We start from the raw sequence: 12,654 nt of genomic DNA on the forward strand, positions 1-12,654 counted from the left end.
TTGTGAGAATATTTTCAAAACTCTTAAAAGCCATAATATGAGCTAGCAATAAGAATTAGGACAAAAAGTTAAATATGAGCCTTGATCAAGTGTGTGTATATATATATATATATATATATATATATATATATATATATATATATATATATATATATATATATATATATATATATATATGTATGCATGATAAACTTAAAAAATATGCACCTTTTTTTGCTACTAATGGGTGTAAAACCCAAAAATAAATAAAATATTGGCCAAGTGTGAGTGAGTAAGTTATTTTTGAATTTTTGAGTCAAGTTCAATCAGCAACACCATTTTGTTGAGGTGTATACGGCACTGTACATTGGTGTTTTATCCCACGACTAGACAGAAATGCATTAAATTCATGAGACATATACTCCCCCCCTCGATCAGAACGGAGGGTGCCCATAGTACATTTCAATACATTTTCAGCCATATCCGGTTTAGGGTTTGAAGTACATAAAAACTTCGGACTTCTCTTTAAGCCGAGATACCCATGCATGCCTGGAGTAATCATCAATGAAAGTCACAAAGTACAGGTAATTGCCCAAGGACGGAGTTTGCATGGGCCCACAAACATCACTATGCACAAGCTGCAACCTGCATGTGGCCCTAATTGAACCATCCTTTGGAAACTTAGAATGCTGCATTTTACCCAAAATACAGCCTTCACAAACATGTTTGACAGGTGCTTCAAGAGGCGGCAAAGAAGCAACCATATTAGATTTCTGCAAACGCAGCAAACTGGCAAAATTTAGATGACCAAAGCGTGCATGCCAAAGTTTTGCAGCTGAAATAGCCCTTGAATCTGCAACTGCATTTGCAAAATTTTGTCCACACTTGTCATACAAAGTGAGCTTATACAGTCCACGGAACAAAAACCCATATGCAACAATTTCATCACCAAAACTGAGATCATGAAATGTACATCTGTCATCCACAAATTTGACTACAAGTCCAAGTCTAGCAAGTGCAGATATGGACAAAAGATTCTTCTTGATCATAGGTACATAAAGTGCATCAACAAGTGTGAAAGAACTGCCATTTGCAGCAGTAAGCACAATCTTTCCAACTCCTTGAACTGGATAAGAGGCATTGTTGGCACAAGTGACTGAATTTCCATGAGGACAGACTCGAGAGAGGTGAACAATTGATGATGTGAGGTAATGTGCTTTGTAGCACCACTATCAAAATACCACACATGTGAATCTGCAGCAACTGACAAACATGCATCATGGATAGCAGGATTGTAAGTGTACTTTGCGCTAAAAGCCCATTCTGCATCAACATCAGCATTACATTCTCCTTTTACAGAAGACTTAACAATGGCTGCATTTGTAGTGGAACCAACATTTGTAGTGGAACCACCCTCTTTCTTCTTAGCCTCTTTGGCCTTCAACTTAGGACACGACTTGATCAAGTGATCATTAGCTTTACAATAATGGCAACGCATCTTCTTTTTGCCCTTGTTAGCAGAATTGCCCGACGATGTGCTGCCAGCAAAAGCATTGGGAACAGAAGTTTTGCCACTCGCAACAGAACCATAAGAAGTGGCTGCATTGCTGTTACCACCCTTTCTTTGAGAAGTAATAAAAGCCTGTTCAACTGCATTTTGTCTATCCTGTTTTTTTTTGGAAAGTGACTCTTGCAACAGCAATGTGCATAATGCATCAAACTTAACAACTTCTAGATTTCCTTAGGTCATAAGTCTCCAAGTACTAGCAAAAGTCTGGTAAGAATCTGGTAAGGCATCAAGAACAGTCTGCACAAGGGAACTGTTTGAAACGACTTCACCTGCAGAAATAAGTTGCTCATTGATATCCTTGACACTAGCAAGGAAAGTGTCCATATGATCTTCCTCATTCATAATCTTCGACTCTAGCTCTTTACGCAACAAAGCGATTTTAGCCTCATTACGACTTGCATAAAGACCAGCCAAAATATCCCAAGCCTGTTTTGCAGATTTTGTTGAACGGATGTGAGGAACAATGGTGCGCTTCATAGACAACGCAATCAATGCATGAGCCTGCGTATCCTTAACATCCCAACGAGCTTGTTCTGCCGTAGGCAAAACAACTCTAATAGCAGCAATCCTTCCAGCAAGACCTGCAACATCCTCAACATCGCCTGCATCCTCAGAACCAGGACGTACATCAATTCCCTGCACAATATTCCAAACGCCCTTTGAGATAAGAACATGTTGCATCATGTAAGCCTACATAGGGTAGTTGTCCCCATCCAACCTGTCCTCATCAGCAAACATCTTGAAGACATTTGTGTTGTTGTCAGCCATGGTAAATGATGCACCTAATGTGAAAACTGCCCGAAAATAGGAGAAACGGAGCGGGAACAACACATGCTATATAGCACAAACCGTAAAAGACTACATAAGGCACCTGTTATGCGAAAAACGACACTAACAAATATTCTGCACAAAATGACGAAATTGCCTATGCAGACCTTCCTGTAGTGGAGACGGAGGCCGAAATGAGCCCGAATCAAAAATCTGAGCAGACTAAGCTCTACGAGGCGTCCCAAAATATTTGTCGACCTGCGAATGCTCGCCAAACCTCACTGTAATCGGAGAAAGTGAGCAGGCGTGTGCTGGAGTAGCTGACGACTAAGCCCAGGAGGACGCAACCTACTCCGATACCAATTGTTGGAATTAGGGTTGCAGAGAAACGCACACAGCTTGGAGAGGACGAAGGAAGCTCAAGGCAGCAATAGAGAGTGTGTTACTTAGTGTGCAATGGAAAGATAGATAGCCCTAGAGTTATAGGCGTATATACAATGCACGGGGGAAAAAACCTCCTAAAGAGGGAAAAAATGCCCCGACGGTCCTAGTGTGTTCACACACATCACTACCACATGTATATGGTAACAGACTGATGTGACCTTGATTTTCGATAAACATTTTGGCAGTTCTTCGTCCTTGTGTTAAGTGTCGTATAGGCATTGTGAATGATTCATTGACTATGAGTTCTAACTGGACCCTTGGTTCTTGTTAAGAGCTTTAGCTCACTATCGTAGTCGCCAAAGTGGAATGAGCTGGATCGTTTGACAGCTATTCCAGATTTAGATTAAGCGTAACTCATCAAGTTTAGATGATCAAATGGAAATTTCACACTTTAGATGACAGATTTAGACATCAGATGATCAGATGACACATTCAAACTTCAGACAATCGGATGATAGATTGAGACTTCAAATGAATTGACATCAAATCAAATGAACAAATGAAGTAAACTGAAATGAAAGACTTAAGATTCTAAGACATGGAATGAGACAACTAAGAATGTGTATTCAGATTCACAATAAAGTTCAAATTACAATGGTTCAAACTTAGAACTCTAGAATGATTGATTGAAAGATACAAATGATGCAACGATTGACACTAGGCGCGCCTACGCTCTCAAGTACAAGATACAAAATGAATAGGGTAGCCTTGCATAGCTTAACCGCTCATAGCTTCAAAATAGGATTAGTGGGCCCTATTTATAGGTAGCCGCAATGAACTCTCACTAGTAGACATAGTGGTACAATATAGCGTAACTGATAATAACTCTTCCAGATAACTTGAACAGCTTTCAAGTAAACTCCTGTTCAAAGCATCTCTCTAAGGAATGGTTCTCACCTTCTACAGCATTGATGACGTTCTTTATTTTTTTTCATCGGAAGCTCCAATTGCTTCACGTAGAATAGCAGGGTTGGAGCCCACATGCGATCTAGCCCTTTGCTTTTCTAATACCTTGTCACTTTCATTGTCTTTTAATATACTTATGGCAACCGAACTGCCTTCGGTGTTGGCCCTCACGACTATCTATGATGGGGTCTTTAATGAAGACCCCGTCATGGGATGCACGACAGTGAAGTGAGCGCACACATCTCAAGAAGGCGCATGCCATAGGATTGGCGTGAAGTAAACTAGGACCATGCAAGTAAACTTGGACAAATGCCAGTTGTTTGAGTTTACCAATATATACAATTGTTTCCCCATTGGACCCTAGATGCGCATGCGAGCATGGTGGTTAGTGCAGATGGTTGCCATGGCATAGGCGAGGATTCGAGATCTGTGGGCAAATCCGACACGTTATTTTTTGAGCCTCCAATTGCCTTGAGATCGTTGCCCCTCTCCCACGTGATAGATCCTATCATTAGCCTCCTCTAGGATGTGTTGAGGGGCCACATGACTAAGTGCGGGTCTTCAATGAAGACCCCATCATGGGATCGACGGCAAGCTAAGCACGCATGCATCTCTAGGATGATCGACGGCCAACAAAAAAGCGAGGTCAACATCCTTTTGCGATTCGAATCCACGACCTAGGCCATGGTAGCGCGATGAACTAACCACATGGGCGGGTGCATTTTGTTTTCTTCCAGGAACGAAATAAACCTAATAAGGTAAACTCCTGCAAAGAAAAGTAAACTACGACACGTTCGTTTGAAATTGGACGGCCGAGCCTACTTCGCCTTTTCCGCGCGTAGTCTTTATTCTAGACCCTGTGTTATTTACTTATGAGGGTCGAGGGGTGGCCCTCAACACTAAGTGACACCCAGCATTAAAGGGGGGGGCGGGGCGGGGGGGGGGGGGGGGGGGGGGGGGGGGGGTAAGGGGATCGACGACCCGAAAGTGGGCGAGGCGGATTAAATCCGAACGTTCGAGAATCGACGAAAAAATGGATTCATCATCAAACTGATTTAATCTCAGATCCTCGTTGTGAGATTGATATGCATGGGCTAACCTTCTCACCCGCACACACGTGTTATAACTTTAGTCCGTTTTTATAAGGTTTTATTATTAAAACACAGGCGCTCCATATGACCAGGTTTAATTCGTGGTCGGCGGGTTTAGTTTTTAAATAACGTGGATGGCTGCCACTTCCCCTTTATGCTCGGAGCCTCGAGGCTCGGTGTTACTTTAGTCCTGACTCCTGAGGAGGGTTGGTATAAGGGGTATGAGCCTCCCGAAAACGGCCACGGGAGGGGACCCCCCACCTAGACACGCTAGCCTCACTCCACGCACTCGTGCACCGTGGGGACTCCACGCAAGGTTCCCCAGGGCACGCTATGACCCTCCGTGAGTGCGGCGGAGCCTGAAGCTACGTGGGGCTAGGGACCCGGAACGCAAGACCTGCGAAACGCAACACGGCCGTCGACCCATGGAACGCAACCACGCCCGAGCCGGTCCCGTCCGAGCCGGGCCCTCCTGAGCCGGTGCCGTCCGAGCCAGGACCCCTTGAAGACAACACCTTGACCCGAGCCGGTCCCGTCCGAGCCGGGCCCTCCTGAGCCGGTGCCGTCCGAGCCAGGACCCCTTGAAGACAACACCTCGACCCGAGCCGATCCCGTCCGAGCCAGGACCCCTTGAAGACAACACCTCGACCCGAGCCGATCCCGTCCGAGCCAGGCCCTCCTAAGCCGGTCCCGTCTGAGCCAGGCCCCTTTGAAGACAAAAGCACCTTGCCCCGAGCCGGTCCCGTCCGAGCCGGGCCCTTTGAGCGCAAACGCGCCCACCACGCACCTCTCCATGACGCGCCCAGCTCCTGGGGCGTCACACTTGGTATCAGAGCTCCAGGTCCCGTTCCAGAGCTCCAGGAAAAGAGCTCCAGACCCCCGTGTCCGTGACGCGCACGTTACTCACGACGGCCCAACCTCCCGGGTCGTCAAAACTTGGTAAAAGAGCCCCAGGCAAAGAGCTTCAGACCCTCGTGCCCTTGACGCGCACGTTACTCACGACGGCCCAACCTCCCGGGTCGTCAAAACTCGGTAAAAGAGAGCTCCAGGTAGTCAGTCCCCGTCCCCGTGACGCGTCCAAACCCCCGGGCCGTCACCCGTGACCCGAGCCGGTCCCGATCCGAGGCGGGCACCTCCAACATGACGCGCCCAACCCGCGGGCCGTCACACCTCCAACAAAAAGGAAAGATGCGAGCCAGACAGGGCTCTTCACATCAAAAACAAAAAGAGAAAAACGCGACGGACCAACCCAACTGTGTTCATCGCGCCCCGGCCACTTTTGTGGCCCATGCTGAGCTGAAGACCCACTCAAGTCTACAAGAGACCACAGGGCACCCGAGCTAGCCCTCCAAATGACGTCCACACAGGGACACACAGGGATCAGTTTGAAGAATGAAGATCAGCCGAAGCCTTCATGGTGTCATGACGACAAACGCTACTTCAACCTGAACACTGCATCTAACCAAGAAACCTTGCCCGATTCAAGATTCGGCGATTGGAAACCAAAGCTGGTGTCAGCCTAAGTCTACAACACGCGTCAACATGACGGTAAGTTTCCTTGCAAAAATCGCAAGGGCTGCATTGCGACGGACTCTCCTTCACATTCGGCTTTCAAGAAGCCTCCGCGCGGACCAATGCAGCAGGTGGCTCCGCGCACATCGGGTTACCTATTCGGGGAATACACAAGTATGGGGAATTCTACTTGCGTATTCAAAGCATACATTTTCAGCCTTCTGCCAAAAATCCAAAAATACACACACACTTTATGTCAAAAAGTACAAAAACAAAGCATCCTATCTACTTGCATTTTCGGGTACAGTTTTCATGCACTTTGCACTTATATGCACCCCTTAGTCCCTTGGCCTCATGCATAGCCAAGCTCTCTTTTCGCTACGTTCGACGAGGACGTCGAACTCTCTTCAACCGGGGGTGTATATAAGGGGTATGAGCCTCCCGAAAACGGCCACGGGAGGGGACCCCCCACCTAGACACGCTAGCCTCACTCCACGCACTCGTGCACCGTGGGGACTCCATGCAAGGTTCCCCAGGGCACGCTATGACCCTCCGTGAGTGCAGCGGAGCCTGAGGCTATGTGGGGCTAGGGACCCGGAACGCAAGACCCGCGAAACGCAACACGGCCGTCGACCCATGGAACGGAACCACGCCCGAGCCGGTCCCGTCCGAGCCGGGCCCCCCTTGAAGGCAACTCGACCCGAGCCGGTCCCGTCCGAGCTGGGCCCTCCTGAGCCGGTGCCGTCCGAGCCAGGACCCCTTGAAGACAACACCTCGACCCGAGCCGGTGCCGTCCGAGCCAGGACCCCTTGAAGACAACACCTCGACCCGAGCTGGTCCCGTCCGAGCCGGGCCCTCGTGAGCCGGTCCCGTCCGAGCCAGGCCCCTTTGAAGACAAAAGCACCTGGCCCCGAGCCGGTCCCGTCCGAGCCGGGCCCTCCTGAGCCGGTCCCGTCCAAGCCAGGCCCCTTTGAAGACAAAAGCACCTTGCCCCGAGCCGGTCCCGTCCGAGCCGGGCCCTTTGAGCGCAAACGCGCCCACCACGCACCTCTCCATGACGCGCCCAGCTCCTGGGGCGTCACACTTGGTATCAGAGCCCGGGCCCCCCTTGAAGGCAACTCGACCCGAGCTGGTCCCGTCCGAGCCGGGCCCTCCTGAGCCGGTGCCGTCCGAGCCAGGACCCCTTGAAGACAACACCTCGACCCGAGCCGGTCTCGTCCGAGCCGGGCCCTCCTGAGCCGGTCCCGTCCGAGCCAGGCCCCTTTGAAGACAAAAGCACCTTGCCCCGAGCCGGTCCCGTCCGAGCCGGGCCCTTTGAGCGCAAACGCGCCCACCATGCACCTTTCCATGACGCGCCCAGCTCCTGGGGCGTCACAGTTGGCCGAAATGTATAAAGTGACGTCGTGTAACGAGTCACGACTCACAGGTACAGTTGCCAAAATGATTTTTCCCGATCTGAGCCATACCATCATTGTCAAAGAATGCACGATCCTTTACGAGTACGGAACTTTAATCTAAAGTCGAGCAAAGGTGCAGCGTTTGCTGTTGCAGGATTAATGGTTCTGGATCCTAAGCTCTGAACGGAGCCCGAGATGCAGCATAGGGCTCGCCCATCGCCCATTTTGGGATTGGAAGAGGCGACTGCGGCGGCTCCTCGCAGCAGCAGCAGCAAGTATGCCTTAGATCAAGAAGCAGGCTGGCGACCCTTTCTCGTCCTCTCCGCCATCACCTTCTCCACCTGCCTGGCTGTGTATTTCGCCCTCTTCCCCTTCTTCACAGCTTCCTCTTCTCTCCACAGCTCCGGCTTCTTCGACCTCCACGAAACCCACATCTCCCAATGCTGCCGGGGCACCCCTCATCTTGAACTTTGGGGCCGTGTAGCACGCTCGGGTGACAGCCATACCTTCAACAGCTCCGTTCACTGCTGCAATGCCTGCAAGGCCATGTGCTCGGGTGATGGTCCTTGCCTTTGCAATTCATGGGTCTTCTGCTCTGATTCTGAGAAATGTGGCAACAGGTTTGGCCAGGTTAGCAAGGAGTACTTATGCTTGCATCCACAGAGAGAGAGAGAGAGAGAGAGAGAGAGAGAGAGAGAGAGAGAGAGAGAGAGAGAGAGATTTGTAATGCATGAGGGGAAGATGGTTGGAGTATAACATGGCAGAAAATCACGACCAATATAGTATGTCATACAGCTGTTTAAGAGCAAGATAGCTCCCAAAATATGGTGGGAGTACATGTAAGAAAATCAGGACCAACATAGGATGTCATACAGCCGTTTAAGAGCAAGAAAGATCAGTTTGTATCTGCCGAGCTCCTCTTGTCTCCTTAAGGTGTCATTAGTTTTTGTTCGATGAAGAAGTTGACCTGGTGGGTCTCGTCCATTGGACATACGTGAATCTAGTCACTGTTACTCCTCTAGTAGAGGTAGATGAGGCATCATATGTATGTGAGATTGGGGTTTGCATCATTCAATTGAATGTTTACAGAGGGAGTCTCAACGTCAAAGTGAGCTCGGCGGTCTCCGCTAGAGAATAGGCAAGTAATCCATAGATGAAACCCTTGTGAGTGGCGCTTGATCATTTGACAATGGAAGAGAACCCACGGCTCTATATTAGGTGGACTTTGTTGCTTCAACCTGGGCTCCACACTTTGCATCTCCATTTCCATTTTGAGCAAGGCCATGTGTATGGTCTTAAATGAAGATGTCACTTTGAATGGGCCAAATTGCCCAGCCTTTATCACCATGGCCTTGAAGTATACTTGTGCTAAGAGAGCAAACATATCGTGAATTAAAAGCTCATTAAATTATAAAGTGGATTATAAGCTAACGACACTATGAACATGTCAAACTGGTTAGAATTTTTGGGATTCTTGTATGGCTAGTTGTCTTCTTGGGCTGGCCAACCATTGGATTGCATGTAAATTATATGGCCAGAACCTTCCAGGCGGCAAAGGGAATAGCCAATCCCCGGCATCAACAAGCAAACTAACTTTCTTGCCTTCATGTTCAAAGATAAGGGACTTTTTCACATATTGTGGGACCGGTTGGATGTGGAAGTGCCATGGCATACCCAAGATGATATCACATCCCTCGATGGGTGCCATCAAAAATGATTCACGGTCCTTGTACTCGCCAATTCGAAGATTGAACGGTCCTTGCACGTGAGTTGCATTGGTGGTCAATTCCTCAAATGCGGATCCGGATGTGACCAGAGTGTCGAGCTGAGCAGACGTTAGGCTCAAGCATTTTGCAATATCAAGTGAGATGAAATTGTCCATCGTTCCCTGATCATAGAGGACCGATACTCGCCGGTTATCCAGAGATCCCTAGCCCTTTAGAAGCTGACGCTTCCCTTTCTCCATTTCCCGTGTTTCCTTGTACATCAAGAATAGAATTGAAGCTGGGTAGAGCGGGTTCCTTCTTCGTTTATTCTTTCTCTCTAAGATGATTTTTCGTGCCGTTGTTGCTGAACAAGGCAATCGGGCTTCATATGTCCTTTCTCTCCACAATATAAACATCTTCCTTCTTCCTCGAAGGTTTGTACTTGGGCAAGTAAAAGATATTTAAGCCGCTTATTGGTGCCCTCTGGCTTCTTAGGTTGATTAGGGTCCTCAGGGGGACGCTTTTTGTCTTGGTTGCCATGATCGTCATATACCGCTCTTTGTCTTGGATGGTACTTTCTTTGTTCCATCCTTCTGGGGGTGCCAGTGGAGTGTTGGTCTTCAACAATGATTGCCGACCAGAGTAACAAGGAATAGTCGGAATGGGCCCTTGTCGTTCTCGGAATGCGTTCCCACCCGAGCAAGGCACTTGAAACGGGTACGGGAAACGGAATGGTGTTCCCCCTAGAAGCATAGCCGAAACGGGCAGTCGGAACGGGGCTCGGAACGCAAAACGCAGGCTGGCGGGAACGATAGATTTGAATTTGATTTTTTTTGTAGTTTAAAGAAAAAACAAAGCCGTTAAGGGGTAATGTTTTTGAACGTTTTGGGGAGGGGGCTATCCTATATAATGGCTCATTCCTCCCTCAAGCCTTCAAGCTCTCAACCTCGAGCCTCAAGGCTCGTCGCGACGTCACTCAACTCACATGCTCTAGCCTCTCCCTCAAGCCTCTCTCGAGTCTCTCCGCATCCCTTGGGCCTAAAGCCTTCAAGGCTCAAGTGTCACAAGACGGGCAACACGCGCCAATAGAAAAGAAGAGAGTGAATAGACTTTTAGCACTTCAATAACAGCTGAACTGAGAGAGAGAGAGCACACGCAACACGGAGTGGCGGAATTCCACCCCAGAGAGTATTGGCCCCCAACCTTGGCGCCCATTTCGGTATTTCTTTATATTGCACCATCAAAGTACAAGCCGGTACTCCAGACTCTACACCTTCTCCAGGAAGCATGCTAAAGAATGAGCCCATGGCCTCATATTTAAAGGCCCTAGGCCCCAAAAGTAGTTTACATGAAAAGCCTTCAAACTCAAAAGAAATGGGGAAAACTGAAAATGCTAGATGTTCTGCTATGGATTTGCTACTGTGGCCATAGTTATTGGGGAACGCGTTCCCTAGGCTCTGGAACGCCGGAACGCCGTTCCCTCCTCCCCTGCAAGGCCGGAACACCCCAGAACGTTTTGTTGTTCTGGGTGACCACTTGATACCGGAATGGCCGGGAACGGCCAACTCTCAAAATGGGGAGAAATAGACAGTTTTTTGCAAATTTGTAGTGAACATTAGGTGTTTTTTAAAGTGTGCAAGGACTCAAAAGGCACCCCCTCACACCCATTCCCTTCTCAAGCAAATCCACACGCCCTCAAGGTCTAAGGCTTAAGCCTTAAGCTCTCTCGACTCTCGAGTCTCAAGCTCTCCCCCTCTCACTCTCTCAAGCTCTTTCCCTCTCTTGAGTCTCTCCCTCTCTCTCTCTCTCTCTCTCTCTCTCTCTCTCTCAAGCTCTCTTCCTCTCCCTCCCTCTCAAGTCTCTCCCTCTCCCTCTCCCTCTCGCATCATTCATGGCCTAGGGGTCTTCAAATCGAGTTTTTTGTGAGAATTAGAGTCAAAGGACTCTAATACTACTTGTATTCAAATTTCAAACATGTAGAGCTACAAATTGCATTATTTGGGTGTTTTTTATCCCGTTCCACGCTGTTCCCGTTCCGGACCCTTGGCCGTTCCCCCGTTCCGCGGGGGTCACCGTTCCCGTTATGTGTTCCGAGTAACTCTGGCTGTGGTGGCACTGTGGCTTGGATCTGCAACCGCTGAGTCGCACTAATACTAAAATGCAAAAACACTGGCTGATTTGGCTGAAATCTGAAAACGCTAGGCTGATCTGGTACTGTATGGGGAATGTGGCAAGGATCTGCAACCGGGTGGGAGCGGGTATTGAGTCTTGACATGTCACCTGGTGACTCTAAGAGTTGTTATTTAACACTCTAGTGACTAGTCTCTAGCCTCTACATGTCTTTTTGTAGCGCCTTGGCTGGCCTTGTAAGCCATCTTTATAATCTATCATCTTTTTGCCCCAAGCTTTTGTGTGGAGTCAGGACTCTATTCAACTTTGAATTGATGTTCTTTCTATGAAGAATCAAGATGCTTTTGTAAAGGATGTTCTCAATTCATGTGTTGTGTGTAGTGCGCAATCACGTGTAAGCCTTAAGACTGAAGAATCATTGCAAAGCATGCCTAAATAGGATTCTACTTAGACTAATGGGTGTGTATGGCTCTCTACTAACATATAGGTTAAATTCAACCTAATTTAAGCATATTTTAAGCTTATCGTTCCGGCTCCCGTTCCCGTTCCGCTTTTGTGGGGGGGTGTGGGGGCGTTCCGGAAACGTTCCGGAGGTCCCCTTTCCCGTTTTGGTAACTTTGTTGTCGACTCCATCATCCTCCGAAGGGTATCATGGGGATACACCTTCATGCTCTCTCAAAGCTGTGGTTGAAGGCTTGCTTTGAACTTCTGCATCTTTTCCTTGTCGGATACCTTCATGAAAGGGGTGATTTGAGGACTGACCAATACTTGTCAACATAGGCCGTGTCTTTCTCATGTTCCTGTTGGGTGAACTAGTCCCATTCCTTCCGGATGTCCTTCTTGAAGTCCAAGGGAAGGAATTGTTCGTAAAATTCAGCTTTGAACTGAGTCCATGTTCTTGCTTGGGTACTTTCCAGAATCTTTGCCAACCACTTGCTGTCTCCTTGAGATACATCCCATCATGACGCAACTTGGATTTTGCGGTGAAGTTTCCATTTGCAAAAGCAACTTCAAACTGTTTGATAAAAGACATTGCTTTGGAGATATTGACGTCCTTGTTACCAGATTTGAAAACTCGCACCTTGTCGTGACTCTTGCGGTTGTCCTTTTTGAACTTGTGCTTCTCATTAGTGTTATGTAAGGGAGTAGTA

At 48.3% G+C, this 12,654-nt stretch overlaps 1 protein-coding gene across 1 annotated transcript in view; it reads left to right on the forward strand.

Annotated features, from left to right (window-relative positions):
* The first annotated feature begins 7,752 nt into the window (after positions 1-7,752).
* The window catches only part of LOC147438756 (uncharacterized), a 66,901-nt gene continuing 61,999 nt past the window's right edge, over positions 7,753-12,654 (forward strand). The window contains exon 1 of the mRNA XM_086484736.1: positions 7,753-8,297. Coding sequence (XP_086340862.1) covers positions 7,863-8,297 — 435 coding nt within the window. The 5' untranslated portion in view covers positions 7,753-7,862. The remainder of the gene's footprint in view (positions 8,298-12,654) is intronic.

This window comes from Adiantum capillus-veneris, chromosome 16 (assembly GCF_014529385.1).
Source record: "Adiantum capillus-veneris isolate H3 chromosome 16, ASM1452938v2, whole genome shotgun sequence".
Classification (NCBI taxonomy): domain Eukaryota; kingdom Viridiplantae; phylum Streptophyta; class Polypodiopsida; order Polypodiales; family Pteridaceae; genus Adiantum; species Adiantum capillus-veneris.